General features: G+C 58.7%; 1 protein-coding gene across 1 annotated transcript in view; it reads left to right on the forward strand.

The window, feature by feature from the left end:
* Positions 1-8,129: 8,129 nt before the first annotated feature.
* LOC132813388 (integrin alpha-D-like) overlaps positions 8,130-17,487 on the forward strand; it is a gene marked incomplete at its 3' end in the record, with an annotated part of 14,741 nt that continues 5,383 nt past the window's right edge. Inside the window, exons 1-3 of the mRNA XM_060823138.1 lie at positions 8,130-8,378; positions 15,781-15,898; positions 17,246-17,352. Of these exons, the coding sequence (XP_060679121.1) occupies positions 8,138-8,378; positions 15,781-15,898; positions 17,246-17,352 (466 nt within the window). The remainder of the gene's footprint in view (positions 8,379-15,780; positions 15,899-17,245; positions 17,353-17,487) is intronic.

The raw sequence follows: 17,487 nt of genomic DNA on the forward strand, positions 1-17,487 counted from the left end.
GGTAGGCTGCCCCGAGAGTGAGGGTGGGGTAGGCCGCTCTGAGAGTGAGGGTGGGTAGGCCTCCCTGAGAGTGAGGTTGGGTAGGCCGCCCTGAGAGTGAGGGTGGGGTAGGCCGCTCTGAGAGTGAGGGTGGGGTAGGCCGCTCTGAGAGTGAGGGTGGGTAGGCCTCCCTGAGAGCGAGGGTGGGTAGGTGGCCCTGAGAGTGAGGGTGGGGTAGGCCGCCCTGAGAGTGAGATTGGGTAGGCCGCCCTGAGAGTGAGGGTGGGTAGGCGGCCCCGAGAGTGAGGGTGGGTAGGCTGCCCCAAGAGTGAGGGTGGGTAGGCCGCCCTGAGAGTGAAGGTGGGTAGGCCGCCCTGAGAGTGAGGGTGGGTAGGCCTACCTGAGAGTGAGGATGGATGGCCCTGAGAGTGAGGGTGGGTAGGCTTCCCTGAGAGTGAGGGTGGGGTAGGCCGCTCTGAGAGTGATACTGGGTAGGCGGCCCTGAGAGCGAGGGTGGGTAGGCCGCCCTGAGAGTGAGGATGGGTAGGCTGCCCTGAGAGTGAGGGTGGGCAGGCCTCCCTGACAGTGAGGGTGGGCAGGCCTCCCAGAACGTGAGGGTGGGTGGCCCTGAGAGTGAGAGTGGGTAGGCCGCCCTGAGAGTGAGGGGGGGGTAGGCCACTCTGAGAGTGAGGGTTGGTAGGCGGCCCTGAGAGCGAGGGTGGGTAGGCCGCCCTGAGAGTGAGGATGGGTAGGCTGCCCTGAGAGTGAGGGTGGGCAGGCCTCCCTGACAGTGAGGGTGGGCAGGCCTCCCAGAACGTGAGGGTGGGTGGCCCTGAGAGTGAGAGTGGATAGGCCGCCCTGAGAGTGAGGGGGGGTAGGCTCCCTGAGAGTGAGAGTGGGTAGGCCACTCTGAGAGAGAGGGTTGGTAGGCGGCCCTGAGAGTGAGGGTGGGTAGGCATCTCTGAGAGTGAGGGTGGGTAGGCGGCACTGAGTGTGAGGGTGGGTAGGCCTCCCTGAGAGTGAGGTTGGGTAGGCCGCCCTGAGAGTGAGGGTGGGGTAGGCCGCTCTGAGAGTGAGGGTGGGGTAGGCCGCTCTGAGAGTGAGGGTGGGTAGGCCTCCCTGAGTGCGAGGGTGGGTAGGTGGCCCTGAGAGTGAGGGTGGGGTAGGCCGCCCTGAGAGTGAGATTGGGTAGGCCTCCCTGAGAGTGAGGGTGGGTAGGCCGCCCTGAGAGTGAGGGTGGGTAGGCGGCCCCGAGAGTGAGGGTGGGTAGGCTGCCCCAAGAGGGAGGGTGGGTAGGCCGCCCTGAGAGTGAAGGTGGGTCGGCCGCCCTGAGAGTGAGGGTGGGTAGGCCTACCTGAGAGTGAGGGTGGATGGCCCTGAGAGTGAAGGTGGGTAGGCTTCCCTGAGAGTGAGGGTGGGGTAGGCCGCTCTGAGAGTGAGGATGGGTAGGCTGCCCTGAGAGTGAGGGTGGGCAGGCCTCCCTGAGAGTGAGGGTGGGCAGGCCTCCCAGAACGTGAGGGTGGGTGGCCATGAGAGTGAGAGTGGGCAGGCCTCCCTGAGAGTGAGAGTGGGTAGGCCGCCCTGAGAGTGAGGGGGGTAGGCCACTCTGAGAGTGAGGGTTGGTAGGCCGCCCTGAGAGTGAGGGTTGGTAGGCCGCCCTGAGAGTGAGGGTGGGTAGGCCGCCCTGAGAGTGAGGGTGGGTAGGCATCTCTGAGAGTGAGGGTGGGTAGGCGGCACTGAGAGTGAGGGTGGGTAGGCTGCCCCGAGAGTGAGGGTGGGGTAGGCCGCTCTGAGAGTGAGGGTTGGTAGGCCTCCCTGAGAGTGAGGGTGGGTAGGCCGCCCTGAGAGTGAGGGTGGGTAGGCCTCCCTGAGAGTGAGGGTGGGTAGGCCACTCTGAGAGTGAGGGGGGGTAGGCCGCCCTGAGAGTGAGGGGGGGTAGTCCACTCTGAGAGTGAGGGTTGGTAGGCCGCCCTGTGAGTGAGGGTGGGGTAGGCCGCTCTGAGAGTGAGGGTGGGGTAGGCCGCTCTGAGAGTGAGGGTGGGTAGGCCTCCCTGAGAGTGAGGGTGGGTAGGCCACTCTGAGAGTGAGGGTGGGGTAGGCCGCCCTGAGAGTGAGGCGGGGTAGGCCACTCTGAGAGTGAGGGTTGGTAGGCCGCCCTGAGAGTGAGGGTTGGTATGCCACTCTGAGAGTGAGGGTTGGTAGGCCGGCCTGAGAGTGAGGGTGGGTAGGCCGCCCTGAGAGTGAGGGTGGGTAGGCATCTCTGAGAGTGAGGGTGGGTAGGCCGCACTGAGAGTGAGGGTGGGTAGGCTGCCCCGAGAGTGAGGGTGGGGTAGGCCGCTCTGAGAGTGAGGGTGGGTAGGCCTCCCTGAGAGTGAGAGTGGGTAGGCCGCCCTGAGAGTGAGGGTGGGGTAGGCCGCTCTGAGAGTGAGGGAGGGGTAGGCCGCTTTGAGAGTGAGGGTGGGTAGGCCTCCCTGAGAGTGAGGGTGGGTAGGCTGCTCTGAGAGTGAGGGGGGGTAGGCCACCCTGAGAGTGTGGGGGGGTAGGCCACTCTGAGAGTGAGGGTGGGTAGGCCGCCCCGAGAGTGAGGGTGGGGTAGGCCGCTCTGAGAGTGAGGGTGGGTAGGCCTCCCTGAGAGCGAGGGTGGGTAGGTGGCCCAGAGAGTGAGGGTGGGGTAGGCCGCCCTGAGAGTGAGGGTGGGTAGGCCGCCCTGAGAGTGATAGTGGGTAGGCGGCCCTGAGAGCGAGGGTGGGTAGGCCGCCCTGAGAGCGAGGATGGGTAGGCTGCCCTGAGAGTGAGGGTGAGCAGGCCTCCCTGAGAGTGAGGGTGGGCAGGCCTCCCAGAACGTGAGGGTGGGTGGCCCTGAGAGTGAGGGTGGGTTGGCCTCCATGAGAGTGAGAGTGGGTAGGCCGCCCTGAGAGTGAGGGGGGTAGGCCACTCTGAGAGTGAGGGTTGGTAGGCCGCCCTGAGAGTGAGGGTGGGTTGGCCGCCCTGAGAGTGAGGGTGGGTAGGCATCTCTGAGAGTGAGGGTGGGTAGGCGGCACTGAGAGTGAGGGTGGGTAGGCCGCCCCGAGAGTGAGGGTGGGGTAGGCCGCTCTGAGAGTGAGGGTGGGTAGGCCTCCCTGAGAGTGAGGGTGGGTAGGCCGCCCTGAGAGTGAGGGTGGGTAGGCCTCCCTGAGAGTGAGGGTGGGTAGGCCACTCTGAGAGTGAGTGTTGGTAGGCCGCCCTGAGAGTGAGGGTGGGGTAGGCCTCCCTGAGAGTGAGGGTGGGTAGGCCTCCCTGAGAGTGAGGGTGGGTAGGCCACTCTGAGAGTGAGTGTTGGTAGGCCGTCCTGAGAGTGAGGGTGGGGTAGGCCGCTCTGAGAGTGAGGGTGGGGTAGGCCGCTCTGAGAGTGAGGGTGGGTAGGCCTCCCTGAGAGTGAGGGTGGGTGGACTTTCCTAAGAGTGAGGGTGGGGTAGGATGCCCTGAGAGTGAGGGTGGGTAGGCCTCCCTGAGAGTGAGGGTGGGCAGGCCTCCCAGAATGTGAGGGTAGGTGGCCCTGAGAGTGAGGGTGGGTAGGCCTCCCTGAGAGTGAGAGTGGGTAGGCCACTCTGAGAGTGAGGGTTGGTAGGCCGCTCTGAGAGTGAGGGTGGGTAGGCCGCCCTGAGAGTGAGGGTGGATAGGCCACTCTGAGAGTGAGGGTGGGTAGGCGGCATTGAGAGTGAGGGTGGGTAGGCTGCCCCGAGAGTGAGGGTGGTGTAGGCCGCTCTGAGAGTGAGGTTGGGTAGGCCTCCCTGAGAGTGAGGGTGGGGTAGGCCGTCCTGAGAGTGAGGGTGGGTAGGCTGCTCTGAGAGTGAGGGTGGGTAGGCCTCCCTGAGAGTGAGGGTTGGTAGGCCGCCCTGAGAGTGAGGGTGGGTAGGCCGCCCTGAGAGTGAGGGTGGATAGGCCGTCCTGAGAGTGAGGGTGGGGTAGGCTGCTCTGAGAGTGAGGGTGTGTAGGCCGCTCTGAGAGTGAGGGTGGGTAGGCCACCCTGAGAGTGAGAGTGGGGTAGGCCTCCCTGAGAGTGAGGGTGGGTAGGCCGCCCCGAGAGCGAGAGTGGGTAGGCCACCCTGAGAGTGAGGGTGGGTAGGCCGCCCTGAGAGTGAGGGTGGGTAGGCAGCGCTGAGAGTGAGGGTGGGTAGGCCTCCCTGAGAGTGAGGGTGGGTAGGCCGCCCCAAGAGTGAGGGTGGGGTAGGCCACTCTGAGAGTGAGGGTGGGTAGGCCTCCCTGAGAGTGAGGGTGGGTGGACTTTCCTAAGAGTGAGGTGGGGTAGCCCGCCCTGAGAGTGAGGGTGGATAGGCCGTCCTGAGAGCGAGGGTGGGTTGGATGCCCCGAGAGTGAGGGTGTGTAGGCCACTCTGAGAGTGAGGGTGGGTAGGCCATCCTGAGAGTGAGAGTGTGGTAGGCCGCCCTGAGAGTGAGGGTGGGTAGGCCGCCCTGAGAGTGAAGGTAGGTTAGCCGCCCTGAGTGTGAGGGTGGGTAGGGTGTCCTGAGAGCGAGGGTGGGTAGGCCTCCCTGAGAGTGATGGGGACATGGATAGGGTAAATAGACAAGGTCTTTTCCCCTTGGGGTGGGGGAGTCCAGAACTAGAGTGGGAGAGGTTTAGGGTGAGAGGGGAAAGATATAAAAGAGACCTAAGGGGTAATATTCCCACACAGAGGGTGGTACGTGTTTGGAATGAGCTGCCTGGGGAAGTGGTGGAGGCTGGTACAATTGCAACATTGAAGAGGCATTGGGATGGGTATATGAATAGGAAGGGTTTGGGGGGATAGGGGCCGGGTGCTGGTAGGTGGGATTGATTCGGTTGGGATATCTGGGTCAGCATGGACGGGTTGGGTCGAAGGGTCTGTTTCCCTGCTGTCCATCTCTCTGACTCTCCAGGTAGAAATGAAGGGTGACTCGGTGACACGATAACACTGTCTTGGGGCTGTTATAGTTCCCTTGTACTTCCACTCTGTGCCTCTATTTATAAACCCCAGCCTTCCTTATTACAGTTTTGATATGCCTGGTCACCATTCGGAGAATTCTGGTCAGGAACCTTGACATTCCTCCGCTCGTGTACTCTCGCACTGACTGTATCGTCTTGTCGGAGTTTTTCTCGCTAAATCCGTTACCTCTGGGTTGAATTTCGGCGAATTTGGGAAAAGGAGAGGGTCCCAATGCCGGCCCATAGGGAGAACGCTGCTTCTATCTTGTCTCTGGTTTCCAGAATTATTGCCCATCTTGACCGACCCTGTGTGATCCCGTACACTTTCAATTTGCCGAGCCATCTGCTGTTGGCGGCTGCCATTTTAGAACATTGTGGAAGTGTCTCGGCCCAGTCTCTCTTACGGCCTGGTGTGGAAGTGTCTCTTCCTGGTCTCTCTCTCGGCCTGGTGTGGATGTGTCTCTCCCTGGTCTCTCTCTCGGCCTGGTGTGGATGTGTCTCCCCGGTCTCTCTCTCGGCTTGGTGTGAAAGTGTCTCTCCCCGGTCTCTCTCTCTCGGCCTGGTGTGGGAATGTCTCTCCCCGGTCTCTCTCTCGGCCTGGTCTGGAAGTGTCTCTCCCCCGGTCTCTCTCTCGGCCTGGTGTGGAAGTGTCTCTCCCCGGTCTCTCTCTCGGCCTGGTGTGGGAATGTCTCTCCCTGGTCTCTCTCTCGGCCTGGTGTGGGAATGTCTCTCCCCGGTCTCTCTCTCGGCCTGGTCTGGAAGTGTCTCTCCCTGGTCTCTCTCTCGGCCTGGTGTGGAAGTGTCTCTCCCCGGTCTCTCTCTCGGCCTGGTCTGGAAGTGTCTCTCCCTGGTCTCTCTCTCGGCCTGGTGTGGGAATGTCTCTCCCTGGTCTCTCTCTCGGCCTGGTGTGGAAGTGTCTCTCCCTGGTCTCTCTCTCTCGGCCTGGTCTGGAAGTGTCTCCCTGGTCTCTCTCTTGGCCTGGTCTGGAAGTGTCTCTCCCTGTCTCTCTCTCTCTCGGCCTGGTATGGGAATGTCTCTCCCTGGTCTCTCTCTCGGCCTGGTGTGGATGTGGTCTCTCCCTGGTCTCTCTCTCTCTCTCGGCCTGGTCTGGAAGTGTCTCTCCCTGGTCTCTCTCTCGGCCTGGTGTGGAAGTGTCTCTCCCCGGTCTCTCTCTCGGCCTGGTCTGGAAGTGTCTCTCCCTGGTCTCTCTCTCGGCCTGGTGTGGGAATGTCTCTCCCTGGTCTCTCTCTCGGCCTGGTGTGGAAGTGTCTCTCCCTGGTCTCTCTCTGTCGGCCTGGTCTGGAAGTGTCTCTCCCTGTCTCTCTCTCTCTCTCTCTCAGCCTGGTATGGGAATGTCTCTCCCTGGTCTCTCTCTCGGCCTGGTGTGGATGTGGTCTCTCCCTGGTCTCTCTCTCTCTCGGCCTGGTGTGGATATGTCTCCCCGGCCTCTCTCTCGGCCTGGTCTGGAAGTGTCTCTCCTCGGTCTCTCTCTCGGCCTGGTCTGGAAGTGTCTCTCCCTGGTCTCTCTCTCGGCCTGGTGTGGAAGTGTCTCTCCCTGGTCTCTCTCTTGGCCTGGTCTGGATGTGTCTCTCCCTGTCTCTCTCTCTCTCTCTCTCTCGGCCTGGTATGGGAATGTCTCTCCTCGGTCTCTCTCTCGGCCTGGTCTGGAAGTGTCTCTCCCTGGTCTCTCTCTCGGCCTGGTGTGGAAGTGTCTCTCCCTGGTCTCTCTCTTGGCCTGGTCTGGATGTGTCTCTCCCTGTCTCTCTCTCTCTCTCTCTCTCGGCCTGGTGTGGAAGTGTCTCTCCCTGGTCTCTCTCTCTCGGCCTGGTCTGGAAGTGTCTCCCTGGTCTCTCTCTTGGCCTGGTCTGGAAGTGTCTCTCCCTGTCTCTCTCTCTCTCGGCCTGGTATGGGAATGTCTCTCCCTGGTCTCTCTCTCGGCCTGGTGTGGATGTGGTCTCTCCCTGGTCTCTCTCTCTCTCTCGGCCTGGTCTGGAAGTGTCTCTCCCTGGTCTCTCTCTCTCTGGGCCTGGTGTGGGAATGTCTCTCCCCGGTCTCTCTCTCGGCCTGGTCTGGAAGTGTCTCTCCCTGGTCTCTCTCTCGGCCTGGTGTGGAAGTGTCTCTCCCCGGTCTCTCTCTCGGCCTGGTCTGGAAGTGTCTCTCCCTGGTCTCTCTCTCGGCCTGGTGTGGGAATGTCTCTCCCTGGTCTCTCTCTCGGCCTGGTGTGGAAGTGTCTCTCCCTGGTCTCTCTCTGTCGGCCTGGTCTGGAAGTGTCTCTCCCTGTCTCTCTCTCTCTCTCTCTCAGCCTGGTATGGGAATGTCTCTCCCTGGTCTCTCTCTCGGCCTGGTGTGGATGTGGTCTCTCCCTGGTCTCTCTCTCTCTCGGCCTGGTGTGGATATGTCTCCCCGGCCTCTCTCTCGGCCTGGTCTGGAAGTGTCTCTCCTCGGTCTCTCTCTCGGCCTGGTCTGGAAGTGTCTCTCCCTGGTCTCTCTCTCGGCCTGGTGTGGAAGTGTCTCTCCCTGGTCTCTCTCTTGGCCTGGTCTGGATGTGTCTCTCACTGTCTCTCTCTCTCTCTCTCTCTCGGCCTGGTATGGGAATGTCTCTCCCTGGTCTCTCTCTCGGCCTGGTGTGGATGTGGTCTCTCCCTGGTCTCTCTCTCTCTCGGCCTGGTGTGGAAGTGTCTCTCCCCGGTCTCTCTCTCTCGGCCTCGTGTGGGAATGTCTCTCCCTGGTCTCTCTCTCTCGGCCTGGTCTGGAAGTGTCTCCCTGGTCTCTCTCTCGGCCTGGTCTGGAAGTGTCTCTCCCTGGTCTCTCTCTCGGCCTGGTGTGGATGTGGTCTCTCCCTGGTCTCTCTCTCTCTCTCGGCCTGGTCTGGATGTGTCTCCCTGGTCTCTCTCTCGGCCTGGTCTGGATGTGTCTCTCCCTGGTCTCTCTCTCGGCCTCGTGTGGGAATGTCTCTCCCTGGTCTCTCTCTCTCGGCCTGGTCTGGATGTGGTCTCTCCCTGGTCTCTCTCTCTCGGCCTGGTCTGGACGTGTCTCTCAGTAGCAAAAGGTTCCACTGCTAGTGCCTTGGCCCAGGTCCAGTGGTTAATGAAGCAGGTCTGAGTTCAGCTTCCTCTGCGTCCTCTTAGCCGCCCCCATGCTCCCACAAACACACACAGCCCTTCCCCCCCACCCTCTCTCTCTCGCTCTCTCTCTGTGAGTCAGCTCGGGCTGTGTTATGACAAGCCCAGTCAGTCTCTCTGACACAACAGAAACTTCCTCTAAAGCTCCCACTCGACGAGGAAGAGGTGCTGGGGGTGGAGATCGGGAGGCTAGGAACTCAGCCCCTCTCCCGCTGCGGCACACAACAGCCCTGAGATCTGTCTCTGTCTGCCTCCTCCACCCCAGCCCTCCGACTGTCACTGGACACCCAATGGGCACTCTCACTCTAACCCCGGCCTGTCTGACAGTGTTCACCAGTGAGTATCTCCAGGCGCAGTCAAATTGTTGTGGGCTCACAGACTGGGGATTTAGGAGGGGCTGGGGTGGGTTACAGGGATAGGGAGGGGGCTGGAGGGGGTTACAGAGATAGGGCGGGGGTATAGGGGGTTACAGACACAGGGAGAGGGTGTAGGGGGTTACAGAGATAGGGAGGGGGTGTAAGGGGCTACAGAGATAGGGAGGGGGTGTAGGGAGTTACAGAGATAGGGAGGGGGTGTAGGGGGTTACAGAGATAGGGAGGGGGGTGTAGGGGGTTACAGGGATAGGGAGGGGGGTGTAGGGGGTTACAGAGATAGGGAGGGGGTGAAGGGGGTTACAGAGATAGGGAGGGGGTGTAGGGGGTTACAGAGATAGGGAGGGGGTGTAGGGGGTTACACAGATAGGGAGGGGGTGTAGGATGTTACAGAGATTGGGAGGGGGTGTAGTGGGTTACAGAGATAGGGTGGGGGTGAAGGGGGTTACAGGGATAGGGAGGGGGTGTAGGGGGTTACAGAGATGGGGAGGGGGTGTAGGGGATTACAGAGATAGGGAGGGGGTGTAGGGGGTTACAGAGATGGGGAGGGGGTGGAGGGGGGTTACAGAGATAGGGAGGGGGTGTAGGGGGTCACAGAGATAGGAAGGGGGTATAGGGTGTAGGGCTGGAAGGGGTTGTAGATATCGGGAGGAGGTGTAAGGGCTGGAGGGGGTTACAGAGATAGGGTGGAGTGTACTAGCTAAAAGAGATTAAAGAGATATGGGGAAGTATAGGTAGTTGAAGGAGGTTACCGTCCTGAGGGAGACCCGCACTGTGGGAGGGTCAGCGCCGAGGGAGCCCCGCACTGAGGGAGGGTCAGTGCCGAGGGAGCCCCGCACTGTGGGAGGGTCAGTGCCGAGGGAGCCCCGCACTGTGGGAGGGTCAGCGCCGAGGGAGCCCCGCACTGTGGGAGGGTCAGCGCTGAGGGAGCCCCGCACTGTGGGAGGGTCAGCGTTGAGGGAGCCCCGCACTGTGGGAGGGTCAGCGCCGAGGGAGCCCCGCACTGTGGGAGGGTCAGCGCCGAGGGAGCCCCGCACTGTGGGAGGGTCAGTGCCGAGGGAGCCCCGCACTGTGGGAGGGTCAGTGCCGAGGGAGCCCCGCACTGTGGGAGGGTCAGCGCTGAGGGAGCCCCGCACTGTGGGAGGGTCAGCGCTGAGGGAGCATCGCACTGTGGGAGGGTCAGCGCTGAGGGAGCATCGCACTGTGGGAGGGTCAGTGCTGAGGGAGCCCCGCACTGTGAGAGGGTCAGCGCCGAGGGAGCCCCGCACTGAGTGAGGGTCAGCGCTGAGGGAGCCCTGCACTGTGGGAGGGTCAGCGCTGAGGGAGGATGAAATGGGACCATCGAAGTCTATGTTTTGCGTAACCGCTTGTTGGACGTACAAACCCACTGCTCACGGAAAGTGAGGGAAGTGGTGTGAAACGCTCTGTCGTGCAACCAACAGCAAATTCTAACCGCAGGAAGTTGCTGGATGAGGAAGTGTTGGCCGCAAGAGGGAAGGCACAGTGTTGAGGGGTGCCAGACCTCAGCAAAGTGGTGTCCCGAGGGCTTTGGACTGCTCTGCACTGTTTAGGGTCAACCCAAAAGGAAGCAAAAACTCAGCAGGCCGGCAACATCTGTGAGGGCGAAATCAGGATTTAGCATTTCTCGGGTCTGGTGACCCCTCCTTTCTCAGTCATGATGGTGGCCAGTAAAATGCTGCTTTTTCTGCAGGAGATGGGGGGTGGGAGGGAGGGGGAGAGGAGGTAACGAATAAGTGATAGGTGGGGTTCGGACCGAGAGCGAGAGAGAGAGATAGAGAGAGGTGGGGGGGATAGTTGGACAGACAAAGGATTTGATAACGATCTGGCTGGGAGGGCAAACGGGGGTTCAGGGAGACTGTTAGTGTCTGACAACAGGTTGTGTGTGTGTTTTGTGTGTGTGTGTGTGTCTGTGGGGGTGTGTGTGTGTCTGTGTGTGTGTGGGAGTGTGTGTGTCTGTCTGTGTGTGTGTGTGTGGGAGTGTGTGTGTGAGAGTGTGTGTGAGTGTGTGTGTGAGAGTGTGTGTGTGAGTGTGTGTGTCAGTCTAGGAGAGTGTGTGTGTGAGTGTGTGTGTATGTGTGTGTGGTGTGTGTATGTGTCTGTGGGTCAGTGCTGAGGGGGCCCCGCACTGTGGGAGGGTCAGCGCTGAGGGAACCCCGCACTGTGGGAGGGTCAGCGCCAAGGGAGCCCCGCACTGTGGGAGGGTCAGGGCTGAGGGAGCCCCGCACTGTGGGAGGGTCAGCGCCGAGGGAGCCCCGCACTGTGGGAAGGTCAGGGCTGAGGGAGCCCGCACTGTGGGAGGGTCAGTGCTGAGGGAGCCCCTCGTGGGGAGAGGGATGGATGTGTAAATGGTAAAGAGGAGGCAGATAGACCCTGTTCGCTGGAAACTCCGAAACCATCGAAAAGCATCAGAGGCCGCGCGATTGCACTATGGCCAGGGGCCTGGGCCAGGGGGAGAAAAGATGGAGCCAAGAGATGGGGCAGGAGCAAGTTGCACCGATGGGTCTACCCATCTGAGGGTAGGGGGTACCAGCTACGGGGGGAGAGTGAATTCTTGGGCTGGCGAGGGGGCTGAGCTGCGATGCAAGATTAGGGCCATATTCACTGGGAGTTTTGTAGGTGGAGTCGGGCATCAAGCTCAGGGTGAAAGTAGGGAACAGGGGATGGAGTTGGATGGTCAGGAGCTGAGTGGGCTAGAAGGGACGAATGGCCGATCGCTGATCGGATACCCGCTGTGTCTGTATGGCCTCACAGCGGTCCTCGCATTTTAGACCGATCAATGGGGACATTACAACACTCCAGGCAACATTACAGGTCAGTACAGGCCCTTCGGCCCAACTTCCCCACACTATTCCACTCTCATCCATATGCCTAGCATTTAAATACCCTTCGAATTGGCGGGTCTACTACTGTTGCAGGCTGTGCATCCCCACGCCACCCTACTCGTGAGTACAGACACTACCTCGGAAATCGGCCCTGAAAGCAGCACAGTGGCTCAGTGGTTAGCCCTGCTGCCTCACGGCATCAGGGTCCCAGGCTTGATTCCGGCCTTGGGTGAGCGCGTGGAGTGTGAACATTCTCCCCGTGTCTGCGTGGATTTCCTCTGGGTGCTCTGGTTTCCTCCCACAGTCCAAAAATGTGCAGGTTAGGGGGGATTGGCCGTGGGGAACTTGTCCCATAGTGCCCAGGGATATACAGGTTAGGGTGGATTGGCCATGGGAAATTGTCCCGTAGTGTCCAGGGATATACAGGTTAGAGCGGATTGGCCATGGGGAAATTGTCCCGTAGTGCCCAGGGATGTGCAGTTAGGGTGGATTGGCCGTGGGTTATTGTCCCGTAGTGCCCAGGGATGTGCAGGTGTGGGTGGATTGGCCGTGGGGAAATTGTCCCGTAGTGCCCAGGGATGTGCAGGTTAGGGTGGATTGGCCGTGGGGAAATTGTCCCGTAGTGTTAGGTGCATTAGTCAGGGGTAAATGTAGAGTAATAGGTTAGGGGAATGAGTCTGGGTGGGATATTCTTCAGAGGTCTGGACTTATTGGGGACAAATGGCCTGTTTCCACACTGTAGGGAATCTAATCTATATTTATCATCCCTCAACTTAAAGCTATGTCCCCTTGTGCTCGCTGTCCCATACTTGGAAAAAGGCTCTCACTGTCCAACCGATCGAACCCTCTAATTATCTTCTATGTCTTAATTAAATCATCTCTCAACTCTCTCTCTCTGATGAAAACAGCTTCGAGTCCCTCAGCCTTTCCTCGTAAGACCGTCCCTCCATCCCAGGCAACGTCCCTGTAAATCTCCTCTGAACATTCAGAAAAAAAATGTGTTAGTACGTGTTCCTGTGGCCATGGAGGGAGAGAGTCGTGAATGTGGGAGTCAACATGTCGATAGAGCATGTGGGGAGGGGTGGTGGTGCTCTGCTCAGTCCTGGATGGGGGTCAAGTTTCTTAAGTGTTTCAGAGCTGCCCCCCATTCAGGGAAAGGAAGGAGTATTCCCTCACATTCCTGAGTCAGGAGAGGGGGGGTTACTCGCTGCCGGGTTCCCAGCCTCTGACCCTGCTCTTGTAGCCACAGGATTGATATGGGATTGGGTCTGGGTCTGTTTCTGCTCAATGGGAACCCCCAGGATGTTGATAGTGGGGGGGAGGGAGATTCAGTGATGGTAACGCCATTGAACGTCATGGGGGCGATGGTTAGATTCTCTCTCAATGGGAAGCCCCAGGACGTTGATAGTGGGGGGGAGTGGGATTCAGTGATGGTAATGCCATTGAACGCCAAGGGGGCGATGGTTAGATTCTCTCTCAATGGGAACCCCCAGGATGTTGACAGTGGGGAGGGGGGGGGGAGGGGGGATTCAGTGATGGTAACGCCATTGAACGTCATGGGCGCGATGGTTAGATTCTCTCTCAATGGGAAGCCCCAGGACGTTGATAGTGGGGGGGAGTGGGATTCAGTGATGGTAATGCCATTGAACGTCAAGGGGGCAATGGTTAGATTCTCTCTCAATGGGAACCCCCAGGATGTTGATATTGGGGGGGATTCAGTGATGGTAACACCATTGAACGCCAAGGGGGCGATGGTTAGATGCATCATCTCACATCTGTCTGGATCAATCTCCATCTACCATTTCTGTGCCCAGGTCTCCAGCCGGTCAGTGTCCTGTGTAATGTGGGAAACGTGTGGACATTTTGAGTTTTGGCTGTAAGAAGAGAAGTCGGGGTGGGGGAGAGAGAGAGACTGGGGGGGAAGAGAGAGAGAGAGAGAAACTGGGGGGGAGAGAGAGAGAGACTGGGGGGAGAGAGAGAGAGAGAGACTGGGGGAGAGAGAGAGAGAGACTGGGGGGAGAGAGAGAGAGAGAGACTGGGGAGGGAGAGAGAGAGAGAGAGACTGGGGGGGGTGAGAGAGAGAGAGAGAGACCGGGGTGGGGGAGAGAGAGAGAGAGAGAGACTGGGAGAGAGAGAGAGAGAGACTGGGGGGGGGAGAGAGAGAGAGAGACTGGGGGGAGAGAGAGGGAGAGAGACTGGGGGGAGAGAGAGAGAGAGAGACTGGGGGAGAGAGAGAGAGAGATTGCAGGATGTGGAGCGCAGGTTGAAGTGGGAATGAGAAGGGGGACAGCCTCGATGCCCTGGATATCCCAAGCTTTCTCAGGGACACAGTGAGGTGATGGTGACCCTGGGGGGGGAAGGAGAAAGGGCCTGAAATACAGGTGGCCTCCAGGAATGCAGGAGACAAAGGGGGAGAGACAGATAATACACCGAGAGAAACTTCATCAACACAGTGATCCTGAGAATACAGCCGGGCCTGTACGCCCTGTGCAGGTGGATCTCCCACCCTCAGGGCACACACAATTCCCAGATATCTGTCTGCAATCCTCTGCGGTCAATCACTCATCAGTTTCGGGAAGGAGTCTGTAAAACGTAGACTGAAATGCAGGAGGGCGGTCAATCCTGATGACACCTCAGAGATAATTAACACTTCCTAAACCCCAGCTTGTGATATTTTCCTGTTTGACTGCGTCAGAGATTCACAGGAATTGTCTGTGGTCTCCGACAGAACACTCTCCCTCAGCGCTGACCGTCCCACAGTGCGGGGCTCCCACAGCGCTGACCCTCCCACATTGCGGGGCTCCCTCAGCGCTGACCCTCCCACAGTGCGGGGCTCCCTCAGCGCTGACCCTCCCACATTGCGGGGCTCCCTCAGCGCTGACCTTCCCTCAGTGCGGAGCTCCCTCAGCGTTGACCCTCTCACAGTGCGGGGCTCCCTCAGCGCTGACCTTCCCTCAGTGCGGAGCTCCCTCGGCGCTGATCCTCCCACAGTGCTGGGCCCCCTCAGCGCTGACCCTCCCACATTGCGGGGCTCCCTCAGCGCTGACCCTCCCACAGTGTGAGGCTCCCTCAGCGCTGACCCTCCCACAGTAAGGGGCTCCCTCAGCGCTGACCCTCCCACAGTGCGGGGCTCCCTCGGCGCTGACCCTCCCACAGTAAGGGGCTCCCTCAGCGCTGACCTTCCCTCAATGCGGAGCTCCCTCAGCGCTGACCCTCCCACAGTGCGGGGCTCCCTCAGCACTGACCCTCCCACAGTGCGGGGCTCCCTCAGTGCTGACCTTCTCTCAGTGCGGAGCTCCCTCAGCGCTGACCCTCCCACAGTGCGGGGCTCCCTCGGTGCTGACCCTCCCACAGTGCGGGGCTCCCTCAGCGCTGACCTTCCCTCAGTGCGGAGCTCCCTCAGCGCTGACCCTCCCACAGTGTGGGGCTCCCTCAGCACTGACCCTCCCACAGTGCGGGGCTCCCTCAATGCTGACCCTCTCACAGTGCGGGGCTCCCTCAGCGCTGACCCTCCCACAGTGAGGGGCTCCCTCGGTGCTGACCCTCCCACAGTGCAGGGCTCCCTCAGCGCTGACCCTTCCACAGTGCGGGGCTCCCTCAGCGCTGACCCTCCCACAGTGCGGGGCTCCCTTGGCGCTGACCCTCCCACAGTGCGGGGCTCCCTTGGCGCTGACCCTCCCACAATGCGGGGCTCCCTCGGCGCTGACCCTCCCACAGTGCAGCTGTCTGGAATGATGGGAGGGTTTTATCTGGAATGAGGGGTAGGTTTTATCTGGAATGAGGGGTGGGTTTTATCTGGAATGAGGGGTGGGTTTTATCTGGAAGGAGGGGTGGGTTTTATCTGGAATGAGGGGTGGATGTGTGGTTGAGCATGTGTCTGACCACACAGCTGGATCATTATATACTTTTCAAATATGTACCCCATCACCATGTGTATATCTAAATAAGTGTGTGTGTGTGTGCGTGTGTGCACTTGTGTGTGTGTGCACTAGTGTGTTTGTGCGTGTGTGTGTTTGTGCGCGTGTGCGTGCGTGCGTGTGTGTTTGTGTGTGCGTGTGTTTGTGTGTGTTTGTGCTTGCGAGTGTGTGTGTGCGTGTTTGTGTGTGTGTGTGTGTGTGTGTGCGTGCGTGAATGTGTATTGTTAGCTAGCTGTATTTATGCCTGTATTCTGCCTATACCTCAAAATGTCTCGAAGCACTTACCTACAAGTCTGCGAATGTCGGGCTGTCTCCATGTTTGTGACTGTGTTAGTTTGCCTGTATTCATTTTTGTGCCTGTGCTTGTGTGTGTGTGTTGTGTGTTGCCTGTATTTATGCCTGTGTGTATGTGCTTGCCTTTGTGCCTCTCCGTGTGTGTGTTTCATGCCTCTATGTTTTCTGTATTAGTGCCTGTGTGCGGTCCTTTATCACTCTACCAGCTTTCATGCTTCGAGCAGCATGTCTCTGTGTGTATGCCTGTATCACAGTGTATGTGCGCCTGTCTCTCCGGTGGTCATTAATGAGCCTGTCCTCACTCTGTTCCCAGCTTTCTGGTGTGTTCATGGATTTAACCTGGAAACGGATAACCCAGTAACCTTCACCGAGGATCCCCAGTCTCAGTTTGGACTCCGCGTGGCTCAGTTTAACGCAAACAGTCAGAAATGGTAGGTTCGATTCATAGCTCACCTCACCATCCCTCCCAATCTCCCTCGGCGACCCCTCACTCCCTCCATCTCTCGCAGAATCGACTCGCCCGGTCCCCCTCACACGGCCCCCTCACTCAGTCGATCTCCGTCACTCATTTTCCCGGCGATCCACTCGCTCTGTCTCTCTCACAACCGCTGTTACGAAATTAAACGGGTGTGCGGTTGTTTTCAGGCAGTGAGTGTTTTCTGAATTTTAGCGCCAATTTCAAGTTCAGCGACAGCCGCCAGGAGCGAACAGCTAAGAGCAAACAGGTGCATGTAACAAATGGCCATTCAATGGATGCCCGAGTCTTGGTTGCTGTTTTGACAGCCATGCAGAAATCAACCAACTGCTGTAAATTACGCCCGGGAGACGAAACCCCAAATCGAGTTTGACTATATTGTGTTGACAACATCGGACCGGTGAGGGGGAGTTTTACACTGGGGGCATAAAATCATGCGGGCATTTAGAAAACGGGTCAGAGCAACTGCGGAAAGTCCGAGAGCAGAGGCCATCCCAAGGACTGAACGTCTTGCTCTCAAAGAAAGTACCTCTTCGGAGGTACCTTTTCCCTGTAAAACCAGTAAAAAGAAGGCCAAGAGAGGTGATGGCAGGGTTGGAACTTCAGAGGGTTGACCTCAAGGAAGTCTGCATTACAGACCGTGGTGTGGATTTGAGATAAAGTTAGCATAATGTTCAATAGATTGAGGGTCAGATCGTAATTAGTTAGGAAATGGTTTTGAGAAAAGGGGTCTTAGCTGTGATAAAGATGTTTGGCTTTTAACACTGTCCCACACCCCGCTCCCCCAAGTCCAGCACGGGCCCTCCACATCCTGACTGGTTCATGGCAGAAATGCACTGTAGGAAACGGTGTGTCAACACGATCTGTTACGATGCGATGGACATTAAAACCAAACGCCCAGGGGATCTCACCTCATCGTCTGTTAACCACGTGTGCGAAGGAAAGGGAGACTTATAATTTCCACTGTTTATTCAGAGAAATAACGATTGATTTAATTGTGGACTTCAAACGAAAACTGTCAACACATTTCTCGACTAACTACTATCTGACCCTCAACGCGATAACAACACGGCTCCAGTAACTCAGTTATTAAACATTGTATTAACCTAGCGTCAGGTCCACACTGTCTGAGATACTGACCTCCAATCTCCCTCAAAATCCCCTCACAAACCCCTCACTCACTCACTCAATCTCAGTCACACGGTATTCCAGGCGAGTGCTAGTAGAGATGTAATGGGCAGACTGGCCAGGTTTACTCATGGGCAGGCAGTGGATTGATGGTAAATGTTCCTTTTGGACACAGGACGCTGGTGAGTGCCCCCCTGCTCCAGGATATCAACCGAAATAAAACGGGAGCCATCTTCAAATGTCTGTACAATGATCGACTGTGCACCAAACTCAACACTCCAGGTCAGTGGTGAGGGAGGGTCAGTGAGGGAGGGTCCGTGAGGGCGGGTCAGCGAGGGAGGGTCCGCACTGAGGGAGGGTCAGTGAGAGAGGGTCAGTGAGGGAGGTTCAGTGAGAGACGGAGGGCCAATGAGGGAG

The sequence above is a fragment of the Hemiscyllium ocellatum genome, unplaced genomic scaffold (genome assembly GCF_020745735.1).
Source record: "Hemiscyllium ocellatum isolate sHemOce1 unplaced genomic scaffold, sHemOce1.pat.X.cur. scaffold_3652_pat_ctg1, whole genome shotgun sequence".
Lineage (NCBI taxonomy): Eukaryota > Metazoa > Chordata > Chondrichthyes > Orectolobiformes > Hemiscylliidae > Hemiscyllium > Hemiscyllium ocellatum.